Source organism: Borostomias antarcticus (assembly GCF_949987555.1).
Source record: "Borostomias antarcticus genome assembly, chromosome: 4".
Classification (NCBI taxonomy): domain Eukaryota; kingdom Metazoa; phylum Chordata; class Actinopteri; order Stomiiformes; family Stomiidae; genus Borostomias; species Borostomias antarcticus.
This window is the reverse complement of record NC_140237.1, coordinates 32,338,112-32,361,659: the sequence shown is the minus strand read 5'-3', so window position 1 is coordinate 32,361,659 and position 23,548 is coordinate 32,338,112. Positions and strand designations below refer to the sequence as shown.

Genomic DNA, 23,548 nt, shown 5'->3' with positions numbered 1-23,548 from the left:
CGAGCTGCGGCTCATCAAACAACCTCGCCTGTGAACAGAACAGGGCAGACCACACATCAGCACGACTACAAGGGCTCTATACTGGTAGTACTGTGCACAAAATGGTGGCCATTTCCACTGGATGGGGTATAACTCACTTAACACATTTTGCAAACATGTAAATGAAATGGATCCAAACACAAATTCACACACATGTGAACGCAGACCACATTTTTGTGGACCGACCGACCGAGTTATAGAGCTGCTGATCACAGTAAAAAAATAAAATAAAAATAAGATAATACTATGAGGCTATTACTTTCAGTCTGACAGTTGTCAGTTCTGACCGGAAGTGCCTATTTCTGTATCAGCAGCTCGGTGTCTATTAATGGCCACTTCATTTGATCTTAAAGTCGCACTGAAACGGACGTTTGAGATCATCTAACTTCAGTAGTTTGACGTATTTCCGACGCAAACAAGCTATGAGGGTGGGACATAATGTTTAGAGGAATTTGATTGGGACATTGACAAGTGGACGGGTTTTAAGAACTTAAAACAGATTCGATAGAAGGATAGCGTTGATTGACGGGTGGATGTCGTGAGATTATTGGCCTAAAATCTAAGGTACCTGTTGTCGTCATTGCACGTGACCTACCGTTTTCCAGGAAGTAAGAAATTATATACTTTGATATAAGATTACAACAAAAGTAGAATTTTTTAAATTGTTTTGGCATACATCGTTGAATAGGTGAACACTATGACCAATTATGTGAACCAAAATGTGACAGAATGCTTTTTTCATTTCAGTGCGACTGCTTTAGTCATCATCATCATCATCATCATGATGATGATGATGATGCTTTAGTGTGTGTTGTATTACCTGAGTAAGGAGCATGAACGCGTTGTCGGCCCGCAGGTGTTTAGTGAGGAACTCGACACACTGGGCCTCCAGGGCTGGAACAGCATATTTCTTAGCTGTGTATAGAGTGGTCATCACCGTCTCTGGTCCAATGTGGACCTCGTCAGAGTACAGGAACCTTGCCATGACAGGGATGGAAATATGGTGGGCATAAATATTGCGACAGTTCTTTTAGTCAAAAGGAGACTGACAGAGATGTGCACAGTTTAGGAACGAGGACGTCTGTTCCCAGGGAGAGAATTACAAGAACTAAATTGGCTTTCGGCATTGTCATCCTTCTAAACACAAACCTTGACCCAAGCATGCTTGTTTACCTTAGCAGGGCGAGGAAAGCCGCAGGTTCCACATCGGGCAGCTCTATCTCGGTGGAGGTAGTGGCCATGCCTCCGTTGAACATGGCGTCAAACACCGCGCTACCAGCAGCGAGGACGAATTTATGGGCTGGTATCCTCTGGGCCTGCCTAGCTTTACCCACAACAAACCTCACGTCACTAAGCAGTTCGTTGTTGAATAAAAAAGCGAAGCGCTCTTTCACGGAGCTCTTCGTCGCCTGCCAGTTGTACATGGGCTCCCGGTGGAGGCCCCCAGACGGGGGAGAGATCGGCGGAGCCGCGGCGGCCGCTGGCGCATTGGAGACCGCTGCGTTGTTCCGACCCGACTGGGCGAAATTAGATGCTTGTCCTTCGAGATTGGATGGCGCTCCACCGCCACCTCCACCTGTAGCCATTATGTTGTTACGGTTATATAAAGCTAAGGTGTCGACGTCGATACTAGGCAATGTCTGGAATGCTAGTTGTACATATTTGCGGCCAATAACGATGTTTTGACTGAAGAACGGGACATCACTTTGTCCGCGTGTTTACTTGCTTTGCTGCGCTTGCTGCGCGTTCCAGAAATGACGCACACTTCCGCAGTTTACGCTTCTTCCTGTGGTTCCCACTTGCAGTTGTTCAATTATCCACTAGTGGGAGCTGTTTACCGCTTCATTCTGTTGACTCAATCAATCACATGGGTCAATCCAAATACGGTTCATTTGTTTACACAAAAATGTTAGACTAGGCTACTGCGGTCTATGAAACGTAGGCTGTTATGTTCGGAGGAGATGGGAAGTGGAAACATGTTTATCTCAATTTGATAGATAGACTAGACTCTCAATCTTCACTAATTCTGTAATTTAATTATCAGCAGTTGTCTGGCGTAACGGCATATACAGGCTACTGTACTTTTCTATTTGAAGACATGTTAACAATAGGCATTGCATGTTCAGGAATGTAAAGAGGCTTGTCGGCGCAGTGTGTGTGTGTGTGTGTGCGTAGCTGCTGACAGCATACGGAAGAAACGTAGGCTGCACTCTACATTTGCGAAGAGAAAAGTCTAGCCTATTATGGTAGCATAATTTAGTAGTGCGTACTTCCCTCTTTGGGTCTTAATATTGCGTGATGTAGCCTATAGCTATAGCATGGTGTCTGGTTGAATTAAGAATCTTATTCAGGCTAAACATTATTTGACAGTGGCATTGCCTAAAGCTGTCTGCAATGAATGCCTCGGCTGGGACGGGAGTTTTTGTTTTGTCCTTGATGTCCATACCTATCTCCTATTTATTGAACTCTCTTATCTACACTAACAGGCGAGTATCATAAAGCCTGTGCTTTGTGCTAAGATTTGTTTGAAATCTTTATTTAATCAAAGGTTACTATAAAGACATGCAGCTCAGTTCAAACTTCAAACTTTAGTACAATGTCTAATCCACGAGTAAGCTATTATCAAACTAAATCTGTTAAATTTCTCTTTTATGTTTTCTAACTTCCAGCATTGAGGCTGTATTTTTTGCTGGCTCTACAACCGTTCTTATTCTAGCAATATCAGCACGCAAATTATTCAGAAGGAAAGCTCCTAAAGACCCACTATTCTATGGTAAGACCATGAAAACATCATTATTGTTTACCGCTGCTGCAAGGACTTACGTTCTATAACTGAATCCTCACGACGTTGTATTTATGTGTGATCTATCCCATAATAGTCTATGCTGTCTATGCCTTCCTGAGTGTGGTCAACCTGATCATAGGCTTGGAGCAGGACTGCATCATAGATGACTTCATGACCTTTTATCTCAAGGAGGCAAGTAATGAATACATAATTAAACAGCCCTGCTACTGAGTAATATAATTAGTGCCTATACACAGGCTTTACTGCAAGAGCACAGTAGATCTCAAAACATCAAGAACGTATTCTCTCAATAAAGCATGCTTTCTTGTAGTGTTGTGAATTATGTATTTTTGTGTGTTCCAGGCAGATCCCTACATTAACACTGCTCATGGTCACATGATCTCGTACTGGGATGGCTGTGTCCACTATCTCATGTATCTGCTGATGGTTACAGCAATATCCTGGGGGTATGTGCAGGATGTCTACATCTCAGTCATTTAGAGAGCGGTCCGGTCAGTGTCGTAGCCCAGATACTAATAGAACTGATACTGAGAGGAGTGCTGTGAAAAGAAGGAGAGAAAATAGACAGACGAGAGTCCTCGTCTCCAACTTCCGAGTCCGGGCGCAGTTGATGCTCAAGTCCAAGTCGAGTCACCAGTCCTCGAGTCGGACTCGAGTCAAGAGTCCTGGACTCGATGCTCAAGTGCAAGTCGAGTCACGAGTCCTCGAGTCAGAGTCCTGGACTCGCGTACTACAACACTGGAGCAGTCTGGATTTATTAAGCCTCGTAGCACTATCCTGATGTCATGAGCTTGTGTCTCTCTGTACATTGCACATGATCTAGTACGGTACTGAACACAGACATTACTAGCTTACTGGCTACTGTCTCTTCTCTTGACTGTGACCAATAAACAGAAATTATGGTCTTAACTGAATTTTAACATCAGACAGGTTTAGGCTTCAGGCTGGGATTAGGCGTGAATATCAGCTAGAAGCCTGTTTTGTGCACCTTCTCGGTGCTGATAGACGCTTGACTGTGGCTCTCAGAGAAAGGAATGCATGTTATTGTACTCAGGGGAATGTTGTGTGTGTTTACAGGGCCAGTTACAGGGCCATTGGACTCTACTGGGTGGGATCTTTCCTCATGTGCGTCATTGTCTATATCCCTGGGAATGTTGTGGGTAAGTGCACTTAAAGTAATGGATGCACATAGAGCGCATGATTACTTTATTGACTAAAGATATGACTGATATCGCCGTCGCTGACACTACGTCTCAGGCCGAAGCTTCAAGTGAGATCAGGCCTGTGTTCAGAAAGTGAAGCCTAGGATTTCTCTCTCTCCAGGGAAGTACAGGGCCCAACTGAGCCCTCTGTTTCTCATCCACATGGTCTATGTCTCGGTGTCTGTGTGGGCCTGTTTCCGTGTCTTCAGCCAGCCCTGCACATGGAAGGCCCAGCCAACGGTGAGACCACAACAATCTCTAGGTCAACCAATATGGCCGACCGCTTTATTATAATAACCAGCACACTGGTTACCTTCCAGTTCTGGTAACTAGACAGCATGTAAAACTTTTTCAGACAAGAACACACTGTGTTGTTTGTGTTGTTGTCTTCTCAGGAGATCCAGGAAGCCCAGAAGAAGAGTCTGGTAAAGAGACCTCTGGACCTCCTCTTCATCCTCTTCCTCATCCCTACCTCTGCCTTCTGCGTGTTCCGAGGCCTGGTAAGAATCGCTCACAACAACCAGTCGTTCGCATACTGTGTCGTGGATGGAGCAGACATCTAAAGTGGGTGTGTCTTAGGTGGCGTTGGACTGCGCCACTGAATGGTGTCATGGTTACACCCAGCATTATGAGCCTTACCTGAAAGACCCCTCAGCCTACCCTAAAATACAGGTAGGGACCATGTGTTTAAAACTGACACATTTGTTTAAAACTGACATAGTAACACAGTGTTGTAGTGACACCATAATGAACTGTCCCTTTAAGATAGCCATGTTTGTGTCTGTGTGTCTGTGTGTCAGATGCTGGTGAGCATGCTGTACTCGGGGCCATACTACATCATCAGTGTTTATGGACTGCTGGTCCCAGGCTGTGATTGGATGCCTGACCTCACCCTGCTACACTCAGGAGCAGTTGCACAGGTGAGTGGGCCAGTGGGAAAACCTTAGTAATACATTAAAAGAGAGAAAGCATGACCACATCACACCTGTGCTGTCCACCCTGCACTGGCTTCCTGTCCACTTCAGGATAGATTTCAAGATTGTGTTACTTGTTTTTAAGGTTTTGAACAGCCTAGGTCCTCTGTATCTAGCTGAACTCCTTCACTATCTAGCTGAACTCCTTCACGTCCATAGTCCAGCTAGAGCACTCAGGTCAAGCAGTCAGCTGCTCCTGGATGTCCCTAAATCCAGGCTCAAAACCAGAGGTGACCAAGCTTTTAGTTGCTGGCCCCAAGCTGTGGAACAGCCTACTGCTGCATATTAGAACTGCCCAGACCTTGCATGCCTTTAAGTCTCTCCTGAAAACTCACCTCTTCTCTGGCCTTCAATACATCTACCCACTATTGTATGTTTGTATTATCCTGTTTGTCTCTTGTTATTCACTATTTATTACATTGTATTTTATTGTTTTATTGTTTAGTGCCCTTTAGCCCACTGTACACCACTTTGGTCAACCACTGTTGTTTTTAAATGTGCTTTATAAATAAAGTTGGACTTGACTTGACTTGACTAAAAGTTAGTGTCTATACTTTCTTGGGAAGGCAGAAGCTAGACAGGGCCTTGAACACAGATTTAATACCAGGTCCCGAAGGTAGCCTACTGTCTCTAACAAGAGAACACTGTCAGCTTTATTTATGTATCACTAAGGACCAGTATGACTGGTTAATGTTGCTGGACAATAATCATGGGTCTGCATGTAACTGAGTTGGCAGGCCCGTAGCCAGGGGGGGATCGGGGGGATCGAACGAACCCCCCCTCACGACCAAAGGTCCAGAATTCAGAAAACAATAAAAACTATCTGTCAGCACCCCAAGTTCTCCCACGCAACTTCCCTTATCTGTTCTCTACACTAGCTCCCTGTAGCGACTCGCATCCAGTTTAAAACTCTGGCGCTAGCCTACAGGGCAATGAAAGGAACAGCCCCCTCCTACCTCCAGGCCATGGTCAAACCCTACACTCCCTCCCAACCGCTACGCTCTGCTACCTCGGGGCGACTGGTTGCCCCGTCACTCCAAGGCCCCTGCGGTCCATCGACACGGTCACGGCTCTTCTCTGTCCTGGCCCCGCAGTGGTGGAATGAACTGCCCACTGACATCAGGAAAGCAGAGTCGCTGCCCATCTTTCGCCGCAGGCTCGAAACTCATCTCTTCAAGAAGTACTACAACCATTCACCCTCTTAAGCACCTATTGTATTTTAGATTGCTATTCTTGCACTTTGCCTTCAGCACTAGATTATGCTCTTAGTCACTTGTTTTAGAAAGGAGATGCACTTGTGAGTTCTGGCAAGTAGTAGTACACTGGCTTTTCCTACGTTAAATGCAATTATTGTAAGTCGGTTTGGATAAAAGCATCAGCTAAATCACAGTAATGTAATTTAATGTAATGTAATGCACGTTCTCCTCATGTTTGCAAGGTTTTCGTCCCAAAGAACCCAATATGAAAAACATGCAGAAGAACAGATGCTCTTCAGTCCGGTCCCACTAGCTTCTCCTACGTTAAATGCAATTATTGTTAGTCGCTTTGGATAAAAGCGTCTGCTAAATGACTGTTATGTCATGTAATGTAATAGTGACAACGGACAGTAGGTATTTGCACGCATGTGTACTCTGTGATATAAAAATACCAGGGCTCAGCCAGGGAGACTGGGGTTTCACACAGAACCAGTGGGTGACAGTAGCTGTGTGCAGAGGGATTGTTTACCGTCAGTATTCCCACAGACAGAAGCTAGACAGGGCCTTGAACACAGCTATTAATACCAGGTCCCGAAGGTACTGTCTCTAATAAAGGTCTAGAGAACACTGGGTGTACGGTCAACTTTATTTATTTATCAATTCAATTCAGTGGGCTTTATTGGCATGAAAGAGCACATGTTCATATTGCCAAAGCAACAGTGGAATTACAGAAATATACAAACAAATTAAGTTAAAATAAAATCACTAAGGACCAGTAGGCTATGACTGGTTCATGTTGCTGGAGAGTAATCTTGGGTCTGTATGTAACTGAGTTGGCCAACAACAACAGATCTATCACATTTGCTCCAATCTGACCAATTTTATAAAACAATTTTCACTTTCACTCACTCACTCACTCACTCACTCACTCACTCACTCACTCACTCACTCACTCACTCACTTCACTCACTTCACTCACTCACTCACTCACTCACTCACTCACAACAACAGATTCAATTCAGATTCACAACAAGTTCAAGTGGGTTTTTATTTGTCGTATGTTCAGGATAAGGTACACCTGATTGACAGGAATGTTGTATTTGGCCTCCGAACGTGTTTGAAAACAGTTCCACATTCAACTGAGAAAAGGAGAACATTCAAACAGCTACACATCTCGCTCCCGATATCCAAAGATGGCAACAGCCACAGGACCAGAATCTGACTGGTCCGAACAGCCTTGGCACCGTTCAGAACGATCCGATTGTTGCTTTTGTTGGGAGCCGAGCTGAAGGGTCAGTTAGCAGTGAGACAAAGGCTGTAGCTGTCTTTAGACCAGGAGGAATGATGGTATTCTCTTAATGCCGGCCGCCTGTCTGGGCTATAAATAGAGAGTCACTCGGCCAAGCAGTTGCTATGAGACAGACTCATGGCTCTTTTTCAAAGCTGCGCATGACAGGAGGGAGTTTTTAAAACAGGACAGACAGGAATGCAAAATCTTTTGCCTCATCTCTTGCGGTTGTCAGTAATCACGCAGGTGTTTTGGTGTGTGTCCTGTGTTTTTTATTTTGTATTTTATTTTTTACGATTTTATTTGTACAGGGACAGTAGCCTACATATGAATCAACAGCACACATTAAAAACATGACTATAAATATGTCAGTATTAGCTTAAAGCTAATTTTCAACTCTTGTCCCTGTGCGTGGTGTTAAGGCCGCCTTGTCTTCCCCCTTGTCTTCTTCTTCACCTCCTTTTCTTCATACTTGTCCTTTCATCCACCCCCCCCCCCCCCCCCCCCTCCTCCTTTCTCCTCCCAGGCTCAGTTCTCCCACATCGGGGCGTCCCTCCACACGCGGACCCCCTTCTCCTACAGAGTACCTGCCGATGGCCAGTCGGTCTTCCTGCTGGTCAACGTCCTGTATGCTCTGGTCCCCCAGGCTCTCTGCTATCGCTGCATCACCAGCCCGGGCTTCTTCCTCAGGCCCACGCCCAACAAGACTGACTGACTGACTGACTGATTGACTGACTGACTGACTGACTGAGTAAAAGAGTGAGTGAGAGTGAGTGATTGATTGATTGATTGATTGAGTGAGAGTGAGAGTGAGAGAGTGAGAGTGAGAGTGAGAGTGAGAGTGAGAGTGAGAGTGAGAGTGAGAGTGAGAGTGAGAGTGAGAGTGATTGATTGAGTGAGAGAGTGAGTGATTGATTGAGTGAGTGAGTGAGTGAGTGAGTGAGAGAGTGAGTGAGTGAGTGAGTGAGTGAGTGAGTGAGTGAGAGTGAGAGTGAGAGTGAGAGAGTGAGAGTGAGAGTGAGAGTGATTGATTGAGTGAGAGAGTGAGTGATTGATTGAGTGAGTGAGAGTGAGTGAGTGAGTGAGTGAGTGAGAGAGAGAGAGAGAGAGAAAGAGAGAGAGAGAGTGAGCGAGTGAGTGAGAGTGAGTGAGTGAGTGAGTGAGTGAGTGAGTGAAATTTGCTTTAGCAAATTGGTCAGATTGGAGCAAATTGCATTGTTTACATCGACTGTGCTTCAGTTCTTAGCACCTCTACAGGGAAATCATGAAATCAGGTTTTATAAAGCATCACATTCAGAGTAGTATGTTCATCTTTGCACCAATTTGGCCAATTTTGCTCCAGCTGCCTGACTTCAGGACCAGAACCACTGATCTTACCAATGCTCCATAGATTATAAAGTAGAACAATACCTTTGGTGGTGATATTGTCAGAACTTCCTGTGTATGGTAGCCTTAAGGGAGGGTGAATGTTAGTGTGAAAGGTGGAACGTGTCAGTGTTTGGTTAGAGCACATTGCTGAGGATGTTCTAGCAGGGTGATCCAAATGAACAATACAGGGGTCAGTTTTCCCTCCTAGTGTTAACATTCCCTTTCAGCAAAAGGAAACTTGATACCTGTCTGTCAAGGATATTTTAGTGAGGTCCATCTTAACGCTGGACTGTTGTTGCTTTGTCCTAGGTGCCTATAGAGACTGTATCAGGATTCATAAATACTTGTTATAAGTAAGCTTGTGTGTCGTGGTTTATGTATTGTATGGAAGCTATTTAGATATTACGTGCAAGTATTGAGCAATATTAGCATAATTGTTTATGCAAAACCGTCAATAAACAATTTCTTCCTGATCCTGTTGCACATTAAAAATCATCTGAAACAAGGAGTGCATTCCAATGAGTTTATTCTGTAAAAGTCTTATCCGTAAACAGCAAAAAACAGTACAATAAACTACAAACCTTGAAAATGTGAAACATGTTCCAATTACGAGCTTAACAAAGATTGAAAGGTAACAAAAATAAAATTGTATGAGTTTACATATCACACTGTTCTAATCAACTATCATAAAAAATAAATACAATATATATATTATGACGACAGAACTAAGAAAGCAAGAGGCAACTGTCAAACAGGAGGGTGGTTTCTGGTTGAAAGATAAACCGAAGGAGAGACCTACAGACCTCAGGATGCCAGACTTCACACCAAATACAATCACCTCCAATCTGGGCGTATTCTGTAAGACTGGAGCTTTCAAACATGGTTATTTTGGAGTGCTTTATCCAAGTCTATACTGTGGAGGAGGTGCAAATGTAAACAGAACTCAGTTTGAGTACAACAGTTGAACATGCCACTATAAAAGATCTTTAAAATGTAGTGACCCATTCCACAGACACAGGGAAAACAGATGTGCACTCTTCCATAAAAAGATGAGCTGTTACCTAGAGAAGTGCGGTAGAAGTGGTCCTATATTCTACAGCAAAAGTAAAATAGATACGAGATAATATTGAGCTACAATGTGTAACCCGGCATGTGCACAACACTTCATACATTAATCTACGTTCATTTTTTTCAGGTTACATAAAAGGGTAAAATATAGCGAATTATGTGGATGTTGCACAGACAGTCATTCCGTTCCGGAAATCCACCCCTTTTACCATTTTATAAGAAAATCAATCTCAAGCTACAACTAGAATGATGAGGACACGGCAATACCCAACATAGATCATAGATTGTTATAGAGTACATACTGTATATTCATGGACGTCTTATCAAACAACATGTTAAATACATGGTGGCGTGTTATAATTAAGATCTGGGCACATATATATAAAGCATCTCACAGTAGAAGCACTCATCTGGAATCAGGTCCCACCCTGCCCATTATTCTAATTATGCTAAAATCACAACTGGTCTTAGATCAGCACTCCTACGCCGATGCACTTGATGAACATGTGCCCTGATCTGATCGTGTAGTAGGCGATGGGTCAGTATAAACATCGGTTGGTTATCTTACACCGTCTTTAAATATGAGGAGCGCTGTCTTGAATACTATCGGGTGGAATAAATCTCACACGGACCTAAGTAAGACCTGAGCTCAGAGGTCTGTTGACACGACAGGCGTGTGGTTTCAAGTGTACAGACGAGAGACAGGAGCCACGCCAGAGTCGGGGATATCTGGAATGCAGGGTGAAACAGCGGGCGCTCGCTGTTAGTGATGGTGAGATGGTTGTGATGAGGTCGAGGGACTAACGGGCGTTTCACCATTCTAATATCACGGCTACAATGAATGACCCCCGCTCAGCGTTCTCCGCTTCTAATGTTCCTCTCTGAGCAACTGGTTCTGGAAGAGAACATACAGGGACAATAGTCAGCTGTTACTCGGTAGATATTCAGTGACACTGACCTGTGATTTCAATAACATAGCATGTACCATGTGATCTACAATAACGCTGTTGTGTGCCAGGGCGCCCCCTGGTGGAAACATGTGCATGTTGAATGTGCCTACTTGATCCAGAGAGTGGCTACCTTGCTGTCAGTGGTGTTCTGGATGATGTCGTTATCAGGGTCGACTCCGTCTGAGCCACTCTTCTGATCCTCGTCCTTCTCATCCTTCTCCAGGTCCTCCTCTCCGGATGAGATCCTCGACAGCTTAGGTGACTTCTGGGACGAAGTCACACACTAGATCAGCACACACTAGATCAGCACACACTAGATCAGCACTGATGGACTTGAGCTTAGCCAGCAGACAGACAACAATATTTTCAGTGTGCTAATCATCCTGTCTTTTGTTCATGGCGCTACCATAACACGGGGTAAATTGTGAGGTGCAGGGTTGTTGTTTGACCTTGTATCTCTCAGTTCCACTGATACTAACTGACCCTGCACAATGTGATAGAGAGAGAGGGAGAGGGAGAGAGAGAGAGAGAGAGAGAGCAGAGTTGTGATAAACTATGAAATAAATAACCACAGCACTTTGAGGGTGTTTAGCAAGAAGTATCCATTTCAGTAGCGAATCAGAGGAGCAGTAGGCCGGGGTCCTTCAACGCTACATTCCACTGGATCGACTGCATGCGCCTTGCGTAATGGAGCCCAGTTGCTAGGCAACAGCGGTTGCTAAGCAAGGAGCGGGGTAGACAGGGCCGTGGATGACTTTTTTAACCTCCCTCGATCTAAAGTGCTGTAGCTACTGTAGCTACGTACTAGCAACAGCGCTACAACTGCTCTAGGCATGCGGCCGTGATTACAGCTAAGGACTGGGATTCATTGCAGGGTCAAATAGAACACTGTAGTTAAGACCGAACCCTCCTCCCCTCACTCAAAATACCACAAAGCCCAGCGATGCATCGCAGCAGTCTGAAGTACACTTTCCTGCCTTGGATAATTTCCTCCATCTGCCTTTTATTATGGGGAAAAGATCAAATGAACCTCAACGAGTAGAATTCTCCACTATGGGTCCGTAAGACCTGAAGGAAACGCTTCTATCAAGTTACTGTGAAATGATCACTGAAATGATGACTAATTTAGGCATTTCTACAGTGTTGGTCACCTCTATCCGGAGCCAAGTGCCGGTCAGGTACCTTAGTGGAGGCCATCTTTTTCCGTTTGGATCCGGCCTTATCTCCCTTCACCTTGGCCTTGTCATCTTCCTCTTCTATGGAGTCACCCTCCTCCCCCTCACTGCTGCCGTCCACCGCGTTCCCCCCCTCCCCCTCTGTCTCCGAAGAACTCTGCTGCTGGATGGCCTGTGTGCACAAACACATTCATTAATTCGTTTGGTCGGTCATTCCCATGTTATTGCTGAGGATTAAGAAAGTGCTACAGGCTGATGTGAATGAATTCACGATGGGTTAAAACATGCGCTGCTATGCCGGGTGTTAAATGAGTAGCCTAATGTATTATTTCAGCACTGTGCTTTTTTTGTTTTGTTTGACAATGCACCACTGTAGTTGTGTGGAGATGAAAAACGATCTGGCGCCCAGGACAGAGTCCTGCGCTGTCTGAGGCATGAGGATGTAATCACGGATTCAGGAATGACCTGATAGCCTGTGAACTTGACCCCAGGGTTGTTCTCGATCTCCCACAAGCCCTCGTTGAAACCTTTCCTCTTGTTAGACTTGCCAAACTTATCTTTGTACTCCTTGTAGGGAAGGAGATCCTTAGGGCCCAGAAAAGCACTGCAGGGGGGGACACACAGACAAAACGAACACACCTCTATTTCGGGTATCATTTCACAAATTAGATTAGAAATGAGAAATCTTTATGATTTTTTATGAATTTGAACTACCGACAAGAGAGAAAGAGCTGTATCTTAACATTGCAGTGTAGCTAATTATTAGCTAGTTATTACATTGTAATATTGACACTGTACCTACCATAGTCTACTCAAATTATTTTAATAAGCAATGATATTACATAGTGGGACAGTCGTTGAAGCTGAAGCATGCTTACGTTTCATGAGTTCCGAAGAAAAATATTGGGTATTTATTAGCAGGTGGCTTGACTGCTCCTTCTGGAAGTTCATCAATCTGAGAAAGAGAGAGACAGAGAGGGGCGATGTAGGCTATCTTATCAAACGTTTGAGCAAGCCTGAAGTAGTTTAATCACAGTAGTGCAACGAGGTAACAAGACAGGCCGCATGAGACATGATCATCCCATTCAACACGATCTCATCGCAACGCGGTTTACCCGGTTACCTGAGGTCAAGCTCATCTAGCAATAATACGTTACTGTATACTACAAGCTACAAGTCAAATGAAGGCGGGCTGTCATAAAGCTAATTTAGCCTACAACCTCCTAACACTTGTATAAAACATTAGGAAATTGATACTACAGGGGGGGTTAACAAAAGAATAGGCTATACAGAGGGAAGTAGCGATACAGCGCACCACTCGATAACCTACAATTTCCTGGCGAAGAACGATGCATTTTTGAGGAATTGACAATGAGATAGGAATCGAAGATATTACTGGAGGTTAAAAACAATGCGACGATGTTCGAGGGCGCATTGAGGTCTATTGAAAAGACGAGGAAGCGTGCTGGAAAAACAAAGCTCCGTAGCATTTGTTCAAAAGCATCGGTCGTATTGTCTTTGGCAACCCCGCCTCCCCGCTTTCCAGCTCGGCTGCATCTCATACTCACCCGCGCCGGCCAGTGTGGGTATCCCTTCATTTTAGCAAAAACCAAATCTCCAGCCTTATATTCCCGCGGCCGTGGTCGAGCCATGTTTACCGTGAATACTCCAATGTTTAAGAAAATATTTAGGTGTTTTTAGTCCTGCCAGGCCCTCAATAGAGAGGGGAATTATCGACCATCAATGTTTTGATAGCAAGACTGCAGTTTACACGGAAATAAATAATGAAATGGAGGGAAAGGCCTGGTAAACGGTGCCTGTGCTCTCACGCACAAAAATGTGTGTAGAATGTAGCGAGAATAGGTTACGGTATAAAATCCCAACGCGAAGCTGTCACTGTTCCTCCATGTGGCACTGTGTTAAGAAAAAAATGAATTGCCTTCATCGTCATCCAAAAACATGACCGTAGAGCAGTATCCCGTCTCTCATTAAAGTAGCCTATTCCATAATAGGGGCTGAAATGTATTGTAATGTGATTATTCCACGACCTACATTCAATCTTTTTATCAATAGGCCCCGACTTCAGAATGCAAAAAATAATTTTGACTGATAATTTTTGGTTTAGGCTTTTAAGAAATCATTGATAAGGAACCCACTTATTTATCAACAATTCATTATTGAAAATAAAGATGTATCGGTAATGCTTTATAATACAGCCCGTGTTTTAGCCGTGCATTACCAGTGTCTTACCAGTGTCTTACCAGTATCTTACCAGTGTCTTACATTGTCTTACACTGTCTTACACGGTCTTACCAGTGTCTTACATGTGTCTTACCTGTGTCTCACCAGTGTCTCACCAGTGTCTTACAGTGTCTTACCAGTGTCTTACATGTGTCTTACATGTGTCTTACCAGTGTCTCACCAGTGTCTTATAGTGTCTTACCAGTGTCTTACACTGTCTTACCTGTGTCTTACACTGTCTTACACTGTCTTACCAGTGTCTTACCAGTGTCTTACCAGATTCTTACCAGTGTCCTACCTGTGTCTTACCCATGTCTTACCTGTGTCTTACCAGTGTCCTACCAGTGTCTTACCAGTGTCTTACCCGTGTTTTACCAGTGTCTTACACTGTCTTACACTGTCTTACCCATGTCTTATCAGTGTCTTACCAGTGTCTTACCAGTGTCTTATTTGTGTCTTACCAGTGTCTTACCAGTGTCCTACAAGTGTCTTACTAGTGTCCTACCAGTGTCTTACCCGTGTCTTACCAGTGTCTTATTTGTGTCTTACCAGTGTCTTACCAGTGTCTTACCAGTGTCTTATTTGTGTCTTACCAGTGTCTTACCAGTGTCTTACCAGTGTCTTATTTGTGTCTTACCAGTGTCTTACACTGTCTTACACTGTCTTACCAGTGTCTTACATGTGTCTTACCAGTGTCTCACCAGTGTCTCACCGGTGTCTTACAGTGTCTTACCAGTGTCTTACACTGTCTTACCAGTGTCTCACCAGTATCTTACCAGTGTCTTACCAATGTCTTACCAGTGTCTTACCAGTGTCTTACTCTGTCTTACCTGTGTCTTACACTGTCTTACACTGTCTTACCAGTGTCTTACCAGTGTCTTACCAGTGTCCTACCCGTGTCTTACCAGTGTCTTACACTGTCTTACCTGTGTCTTACACTGTCTTACACTGTCTTACCAGTGTCTTACCAGTGTCTTACCAGTGTCCTACTAGTGTCTTACCAGTGTCTTACCCGTGTTTTACCAGTGTCTTACCTGTGTCTTACCTGTGTCTTATCAGTGTCTTACCCGTGTCTTACCAATGAACATGTCTTACCTGTGTCTTACCAGTGTCTTACCTGTGTCTTACCTGTGTCTTACCAGTGTCTAACTGGTGTCTTACCAGTGCCTTACACTGTCTTACCTGTGTCTTACACTGTCTTACCTGTGTCTTACCTGTGTCTTACACTGTCTTACACTGTCTTACCAGTGTCTTACCCGTGTCTTACCCGTATCTTACCCGTGTCTTACCAGTGTCTTACCAGTGTCTTACCAGTGTCTTACTCGTGTCTTACCAGTGTCTTACCAGTGTCTTACCCGTGTCTTACCAGTGTCTTACCAGTGTCTTACCTGTGTCTTACCAGTGTCTAACAGTGTCTTACCCGTGTCTTACCAGTGTCTTACCAGTGTCTTACACTGTCTTACCCGTGTCTTACCAGTGTCTTACCATTGTCTTACCAGTGTCTTACCCGTGTCTTACCAGTGTCTTACCAGTGTCTTACAGTGTCTTACCAGTGTCTTACCAGTGCCTTACCAGTGTCTTACCAGTGTCTTACCAGCGTCTTACCCATGTCTTACCAGTGTCTTACACAAATAAGACACTGGTAAGACACGGGTAAGACACTGGTAAGACACGGGTAAGACACAGGTAAGACACTGGTAAGACACAAATAAGACACTGGTAAGACACTGGTAAGACAGTGTAACACACTGGTAAGACAGTGTAAGACACTGGTAAGACACTGGTAAGACAGTCTAAGGCACTGGTAAGACACCGGTAAGACACTGGTAAAACACTGGTAAGACACTGGGAAGATACTGGGAAGATACAGGGAAGACACTGGTAAGACAGTGTAAGACACCGGTAAGACACTGGTAAGACACTGGGAATACACAGGTAAAACACAGGCTGTATTATAAAGCGTTACCAATGTATCATGTAGGCTACATCATTAATCAATAATTTTAGCTAGCTACCAATGATGATAGACTCTATAATTAATTTCTTAATGTCAAGATCAAACATTTACAGTGTATTATATACAATGTTATTATCAGTTTGTCACAAATTATTTTTGAAAATTAGTTGGTCAGAAAAACCTTCTCATTATATTGTCAAGCATGGGATCATATGATCGTGATATATAGTAAGACGTAGAGCCGGAGTGCATTATGGTTAAATTCACTCAGATTCCAACAGATGGCAGTGAGATCCTATGAAATTCAATGATCAGCTTTTATAATAGACGGTTCAAAACTTCCCTCTTTGAACTGTGGGTGGCAGTAGACCCATGGCATGAGGTAATGATATTTTACTGTCAGCTATAGAGCGTGGCTCTCAAGCCCCCCCCCCCCTCACACACAGATGTTTTATCTCCACCGGAGCGTCTGCTGATAGAGAGCCATGTAGCGTAGCTAGAGTTTTCAGCAGGAGGGATGCATGAGGATAAGACGTTGGTCTCAGGTTTGTCTGTAAGCCCATACAGGTGACTTACTTTTTCATTTTCATTTGACACCAGGATATCCAGACAATTCAGCCAAAAGGTGTGCAAGTACATTGTTTCTACCTTAAACACTGTAGAGGTCTTATTTGCTTAATTATGCTTTTTGCATTTTTGTTTAAAACATTCTTATAAACATCGGACATAAATGCAATGGTGCCTTTTCTATATATTTGGAATTTAGGTTCCAAACTGTTAAAACTGGGTCTGAAACGTTCTGTATTCTTCTCACACTGTGACTCTTGTATAGGCTATTGGTAGCCTGGAAGCCAGACCTTGCAAAAAAGTTTTCACAAAAACCTTTTTGCAAGGAAGTCTGGCTTCCGGGCTAGTATATTGGTGCAAAAGCACACATGAATCTGCCACCCATGGCTGCCAGTGGTGCACTGTCAACTCCCATGAACCTAGACAGACATAGTCATAACAATGCCCGCGACTAGCGCACGGCGCTTCGCTGCCACAAGGCCCCTGGCACAGTCGATTTATAATACATTTCACAGTTTCACACAGTCTGGCGTTGGAACCTTCACGTGGCATTAATGTTAGCCCGTGGAAAAGCCCTCCGACTCCCGGGCGGAACACCTTCAGAGGCCTGCGCTCGTCCCCAACCTGAGGGGAGACGCAGGAGACGGCCGAGGTGAACAAATGTGGGCAATTTGGTTCGTGGCTGACACCCGGCACTCTGAATAAACGATCTAAATGCTCGCAGGAGATTGTTTTGCCACTGCCGCCCCTTAGCGATGACACGGGTAGGGGGGGGGGGGGGGGGCATGGCCCTGCGATTCCCAGCCAGGATGAATGTGGGGAAATGAGGCAGACAGTCAGTAAATAATAGTTGCCATCGTGCCCCTCAGCTGCAGTGGGGCTGGGAGAAGGATGGGGGGGGGGAGCTCCACATGATCTGCCAGGGCCTGACATGGCACCCAGACCCAGAGCTGTCACCCCCGCGGAAACATCACCCTCGCCTCCACAATTTGTGCACTTAACACTTCACTTGGCACATGACAGGTGCTTATTTCCCCGCACTGGTAGAGGTTCCCCCCCCCCCCCCCCCCGTCGCAGGGATGCCTCTGAGCCCGGAGCACACACGGCGTCTGGTATGGGTGTCCGTCCGCCATACAGCGCGCTGCGGCGTTTGTGTGACGACTCCACCAGTGATGCGTTTCACATCCGATCTCACTGTGTTCACTGTGTTCGCAGCCCAGTGAGCATGGTTGCAGTGGACAGGGTGTGGGTGTGTGTGTATTGTGTGTGTGTGTGTTATATGTGGGTGTGAGTTTTTAGGGATGTGAGATGTCATGTTCTCACAAGCACAGAGATGACACAAATTTTTGTGGACAACTAACGCACTGTTTAGTTGAGTCAAGTAGATCTCTATTCCTCCAACGGGCAGTTCGTTTTGGCAGCAATTACATAAAGGCACGTCACATTTAAAGGAACACATTATGACAGAGAGGTCCTGCCCTGTGTAGCTGGGGAAAACAAGCAGATCTAGAAAGCCTCTCCTCTGATAATGGCTGTCTCTGTTTTTGCCTGTGCAAAAGTTGCTGGAAATGTCTCTCTTCTCAAGGCCTGCGTGCTGCGTCCAGGTCCCTGGGACCTTTGGAATGGACGAGTGTAATTCTAGTACTCAGGTCTGCGTTGTCTTCTTTCAGTTCAACCCGTGGGGCTTGTCCAGGGCGGGATTTGAACCCACGCTCTTACGAGCTGTTCTTCTTGCGAGGTGGACGTGTTGACAATTGCACCAATAGGAGGGACTGTCAGTGCTCCTTTGAGGAGTGAGTTTACCTCGCTACCACTACCTCTGACTCACTCCACGTGGGTTTATGAGGACTCACGATTCATTCAGTTACACTCACCCCTCTAAACTCGCTTCACACCACTGGGCCTCCGGGTCACGGCACCACTGTAGCGGTAGTAGTACTATGCTCTGCACTGCGTTCTTTCAGTACGACCCATGTTAAGGGCATGCCCAGGGCGAACCCACGCTCTTACGAGCTCTTCCGCTTGCGAGGCGGATGTGCTGACAGTTGCACCAATAGGGACGTCCATCTTGGAGGGACCGTCAGCGCTCCTTTGAGGAGAGAGTTTACTAGCTACTCACTACCACTACTAACACTACTTCTGACTCCATCTGAAAGGCCATCTATGTTGGGGACCTCCTTGGAATTGTCCCTCCTGGCCAAGGTTCCAGGTTAAACATCAGGGTTTATAGGATTCTCTGCCCAGAGTACTGGGATGAGGTCATCTCCACGCCTATTCCCATTCTGAGGATAGATGTGTTCTGGATGTGTTCTGCATATTGTAGAACATTTGCGATTAGATCTCTGGGATTGTTGCACATTTCCACCACTTAACTGAATTACTGATTCTACATGCCGTCCATGCAGTGGCTGCATTGTAGATGTAATCATGGCTCGCAAACTGCAGTGGATCAGCTGTGAAGCTTCATTGGTCCTCATTTACTAAGCGATCGTAGGACAGAAAACTGGGCGTCCGGTCATTTCCACGGCAAGTTTGACATTTATCAATTTGGACGTACGGGAAGCGGGAACTGTGACCAAATCTCACATCAAGTCTCAGACCGTGTAGCAAGTTTGAGAACTGTCATGAGACTGATTCTGACTGGCATCTTAACACAGCACAGCCACATAGGCCTGTTCATCACTTCAAAATATGTAGCCTATGATGTGGCAAAATATTATATTTTGTAAAGGCCTTTTCTATGTGTCATATATCCCTAACATAAATGGGTATTTTCCATTTGTTTGCACTTAAAGGGGTAAACAGGTTTTTGGTGTAAGAGTAATTTCGCTTTCATTTTGAGCCTACTTAAACTATGCAGCCTTACAAGTCTTAAAATGAAAGTGAAATTAATGTTACACCAATCAATCGATGTACTGGTGACAGATTTACTATCAATCAAAATGAACAAATGAAAAGCAATGGGTAGGTTTCAGTCTTTTATTTAAATGCGAGCTTTGCCAGTCATATGGGTAATGCCATGCTCTATAGAAGACCTATGCACGTCCTATCATTCAGCTGAGCTGAGAGGAGTGGGCGAGGGAGGCTATTAACCTGATAAGCACCTTTTTTATTTTTATATTTTTTATATTCACACAGGTGTTAGCTCTAATTTGAGATTTTGTTACTTTGTAATTTATTGTCACAATAATAAATCTTTCTGTATTGAAGGTAATTATTATTATTATTATTATTAGAAATCCTTAAGTTGACAGCAATGTAAAATGGTTTTTGGATAGGCTACACAATTAAACAAGGAAGCTGCCCAGCTCACACGCTGTCTGATTGTGTGAATTTACATGCGTACGACCCCTTAAAATAAAATTGTAAAATGCAAGATGGTTTTCCAGAATCTTTCCATGGAGAGTGGAGTGTTTTTATTGGACGAGAGTCGGAGATACTTGTCGTTTTGGCCGTATTTCGTACCTCCATGCCATAAACTACGTGGGCGAGGCCAGAATATGTAGGGGCGTGATATTTAAATGACGACTGTTTTCATCTGCCACATTTATCAATGCCCATCGATCATTCGTACGATGAGATTGGCGGCACACAAATGTTTGATAGATCACACGTGGACACTGGTGTACCATCAGTTCTGTGATCAGTTCTGTGATCAGATCTGCGATCAGATCTGCGATCAGATCTGCGATCAGATCTGCGATCAGATCTGCGATCAGATCTGCGATCAGATCTGCGATCAGATCTGCGCTCCTTTGATAAATGAGGGCCAGTGTTTGGCTAAGAATCGAAGCTTCCAGATTCACACCTCTCTTCTCTTCCCCCCTTGTACAGTACCACAACTGGAAAGGAAGATCCTGATCTTTCCAGCTATTCTGAAGAAATGTATCTCTGATTTGTGGCAGTGTGTTAAAGGATAAGTTTACTATTTTGGAATGTAGGGCCTATTCTCAGTCTGTCTTACTATACCTGAACGAGACACGTAGAGACTATAATTTCCCTGATCAGTATTGAGCTTGAATCAGTTGTTCTGAAGCCACACGCTACAATGGAAGTCACCAGGGCCAGTGAGAAGTTGGAAAAAGTACAATAATAAATGTGCTTTTCCGAGACGGACATGTGTCATCTTACCAGTCTCAGTATGCTGTCCTGTGAAATGTAGCTATCACAAACCAAATGTTGAAACAAAAGTTCCAATTGAAACAGAACTATTTCACAGTAAACTTCACTTTCACTTCTGAGGGAGGGCCACTTGAAAAGCTAAGGCTGCGTTCCGAATTGCATACTTCTACTACTTACTACCAGTACCTACTACAGCTGCTCTTAGAAAGTACGTACTGTACTTTGCAAGCAGTAGGCATCCAATTGGGACATACTACCTTGTCATAACATTGCGCCTTGAAATTTGCCCACATCCGTCTCTGTCCATAACGCGACATTCGTCTACAGCTGTCACGACTCGCACATGTGACGCACATTTCCGCTGCGCACAGGATTGTGAGTCAGAATAGCCAGAAAAGTCTGCTGGCTTGCATACTGCAAAATACGACCGGATGTAGTAGGACATCCGGGTATTTTTGTTGGCTGGGAGGCATAGTTTACACTGTACTGTAATATTGTTGTGATTCTGTGACAGGTAAAAAAAAAAAAAAATGCTGGTATTTCCAGGATTTTAATGCACATTGCGGTATTTCTGCCATGATGCCCGTGCTGCTCGCTGTCGGTCTGGCAGCTGTGGTCCAACGAGCACATCAGTGGCGTAATCCCCGTTAATAAGAAAATGTCACTGTAATCTAGATTACATATTTTAAATTGTAAAGTAACGGATTACAGTTACTGTTTTTTTGTAATCGGATTACGTAACGGCGTTACATGTAATCCGCTACTCCCCAACCCTGGTAGTAGGGTAGTATGCGATTCGTAATGCAGCCTAAGTCTCACTGGCCCCGTTGACTTCCATTGTAGCTGAGTGTGTGCATGTACAGTAGATCAACTATACCTAGCTCAATACTGAGGCGATCAGGGAAATTACAGTCTATGTATAAGGTTCAAGTAAGACAGACAGAATAGGCCCTAAGGTCCAAAATAGTGAATTGGTCCTTTAAGGACATGCTGTCTGGCTTGTGGTACTGTAGGAGGTTCTAGAAGGCAGTGGGTACATCAAAACTTTATTGATCCCTAAGGGGAAATTCAACATCAAGAGAGGCAAGCTTCAAAGGGCCGGGGACAGGATTAGGTTAAATCCGTGTTTGAGCAGTTCTACCCCCCACCGCCCCACCCAAATCTGTGTTAAGTGTTGACTGAATAATGATGATGTTGTTGTTAAAGTATGTGTGACTAACCAGCACTTTAAAAATCCGTAAGCCGCTACACAAATACATCTGGCCTTGAAACTATCTGCCCCACTCTCCCAGATGTTATAAATAATTGAATGTCTTATTGAGATGGTCCCTTACCTTGGCGCCCTAAGTGACTTTCCTGGATATTTTAATCGTACTTGTCATGTTTAAGTCCTTTACCTCTTGTAGTCAAAGTCACGGTTTCATCCTTCATTTTCAAATCCCCTGGCTGCGGTTGACAATTCAAAAACATAAATGGGATTACTCTTCTTTTTGTCCTTGTCAATCACAAGGAGGCTGCCGCGTTTCTCCGGCCCACAGTCAAGACTGCGGGGAGCGATTGTCAGGTGGCATTAATGTCTCGCTAATGCAGCTAAAAGGCAACTTTTTTTACATAACAAAAAGCCTGCGATGCATTATTTAACACCGTGATCAGCTGCAATTTCTGGAAAGATCTTGAGCCCTAAAGCGCGGGCGGCTCGGGCGTCCTGGGAGTGAGAGAAGCAGCGGTGAGGTGCGATGGCAGAGGCTGTGTGTGCTGGGAACCTATCTCTCTCCCTCTCACACACACACACACACACAACATAAATAAACCATAGCGGCCGGTGGAGGCTCGTCGGTGCGGTTGACGGTGAGCTCCACGGCAGCGCTCGCGCCGCGTCGGCCCCGGACCTGACAGGTCCAGATGTGAGCTGAGGCCAGGTGGTCCCAGTCCCAGAGACCCTTCCGCCTGGCTGCTGCCGTATCAGCTCTCCGCTGGCCTGATTGGCACTAATTGGCAGGCAGTGCTCCCCGCTCACCCCCACACTCAAGGAGAGAGAGGGAGAGCTCCCCCCTGTGTTGCCTGTCAGTAGGCAGCGGGCCCACTCCCTCTGACCTTGGGAACTTCCCACCACTGTCCCAGGATCAAAGAGAAAAAGAGCAAAACAAGTCACTGTCTATCTCTCTCCATCTCCCCCTCTCTTTGCTGGCTATATGACAGGTGTTGCAATCATGTTTCAGGATGTACTTGATATAGTCCTCTCCCTGAAGGACAGTCTCTGAGCCACCGAATTTGGTCACGCCAAGCACGAGCGCTATCATCAAAAGCTATTGGCAATAGTCAGTTATAAATATTGCCATGTTTGTCAAATGTTGTGAATTCGCTCATGCAAAGTATACGGACGTCAGTGGAGGTGCATCCAGCAGGTGTGGCATTCTCCAGCCAATCAGGTGTGCCATAGTATAAAAAAAATGGGCCAGGCGCGAGAATAGAATGAATGAGCATCGAGTCGCAGAGGGAAAGAAGTGAACCTTTTAGGTTACACATGGTGAGATCAATATCCTTGTGCGTAAAGTACAAGAGCGCAAATTACAGAGCCGAATAATTCTATGAAAT

The 23,548-nt window shown here is 44.8% G+C and overlaps 3 protein-coding genes across 4 annotated transcripts in view; 1 reads left to right on the top strand and 2 right to left on the bottom strand.

Annotated features, from left to right (window-relative positions):
- LOC311308302 (BTB/POZ domain-containing protein 1-like) overlaps nucleotides 1–1,748 on the bottom strand; it is a 5,359-nt gene extending 3,611 nt beyond the window's left edge. For both annotated transcript variants that reach the window (XM_084437262.1, XM_084437263.1), the window contains exons 1-3: nucleotides 1,213–1,748; nucleotides 860–1,016; nucleotides 1–28 (exon numbers count right to left, since the gene is read on the bottom strand). The exon at nucleotides 1–28 is cut by the window's left edge and continues 78 nt beyond it. In XM_084437262.1, coding sequence (XP_084293388.1) covers nucleotides 1–28; nucleotides 860–1,016; nucleotides 1,213–1,625 — 598 coding nt within the window. In that variant the 5' untranslated portion in view covers nucleotides 1,626–1,748. The remainder of the gene's footprint in view (nucleotides 29–859; nucleotides 1,017–1,212) is intronic.
- Nucleotides 1,749–2,522: 774 nt separating this feature from the next.
- Nucleotides 2,523–9,136, top strand: LOC311307906 (transmembrane 6 superfamily member 1-like). Its single transcript, XM_084436797.1, has 9 exons — nucleotides 2,523–2,812; nucleotides 2,919–3,020; nucleotides 3,192–3,291; nucleotides 3,923–4,005; nucleotides 4,169–4,287; nucleotides 4,443–4,547; nucleotides 4,627–4,719; nucleotides 4,848–4,967; nucleotides 8,032–9,136. Exons 2-9 carry the CDS (start codon nucleotides 2,996–2,998, stop codon nucleotides 8,218–8,220), a joined length of 834 nt encoding a protein of 277 aa, XP_084292923.1. The 5' UTR covers nucleotides 2,523–2,812; nucleotides 2,919–2,995; the 3' UTR covers nucleotides 8,221–9,136.
- Nucleotides 9,137–10,767: 1,631 nt separating this feature from the next.
- hdgfl3 (HDGF like 3) lies at nucleotides 10,768–13,718 on the bottom strand (the record flags this gene model as incomplete). Its single annotated transcript, XM_084437084.1, has 6 exons — nucleotides 10,768–10,836; nucleotides 11,022–11,156; nucleotides 12,074–12,238; nucleotides 12,532–12,670; nucleotides 12,945–13,021; nucleotides 13,635–13,718. 6 exons carry the CDS (start codon nucleotides 13,716–13,718, stop codon nucleotides 10,810–10,812), a joined length of 627 nt encoding a protein of 208 aa, XP_084293210.1. The 3' UTR covers nucleotides 10,768–10,809.
- Nucleotides 13,719–23,548: the final 9,830 nt, after the last annotated feature.

What these genes read in the sequence shown, in the direction of transcription:
- LOC311307906 (XM_084436797.1), top strand. Translation starts at nt 2,996, where the DNA reads ATGACCTTTTATCTCAAGGAGGCAA. An exon ending in GTTACAGCAATATCCTGGGG is followed by an intron (nt 3,292 to 3,922) that starts GTATGTGCAGGA and finishes GTGTGTTTACAG; the next exon opens with GGCCAGTTACAGGGCCATTG. An exon ending in TCTGCGTGTTCCGAGGCCTG is followed by an intron (nt 4,548 to 4,626) that starts GTAAGAATCGCT and finishes GGTGTGTCTTAG; the next exon opens with GTGGCGTTGGACTGCGCCAC.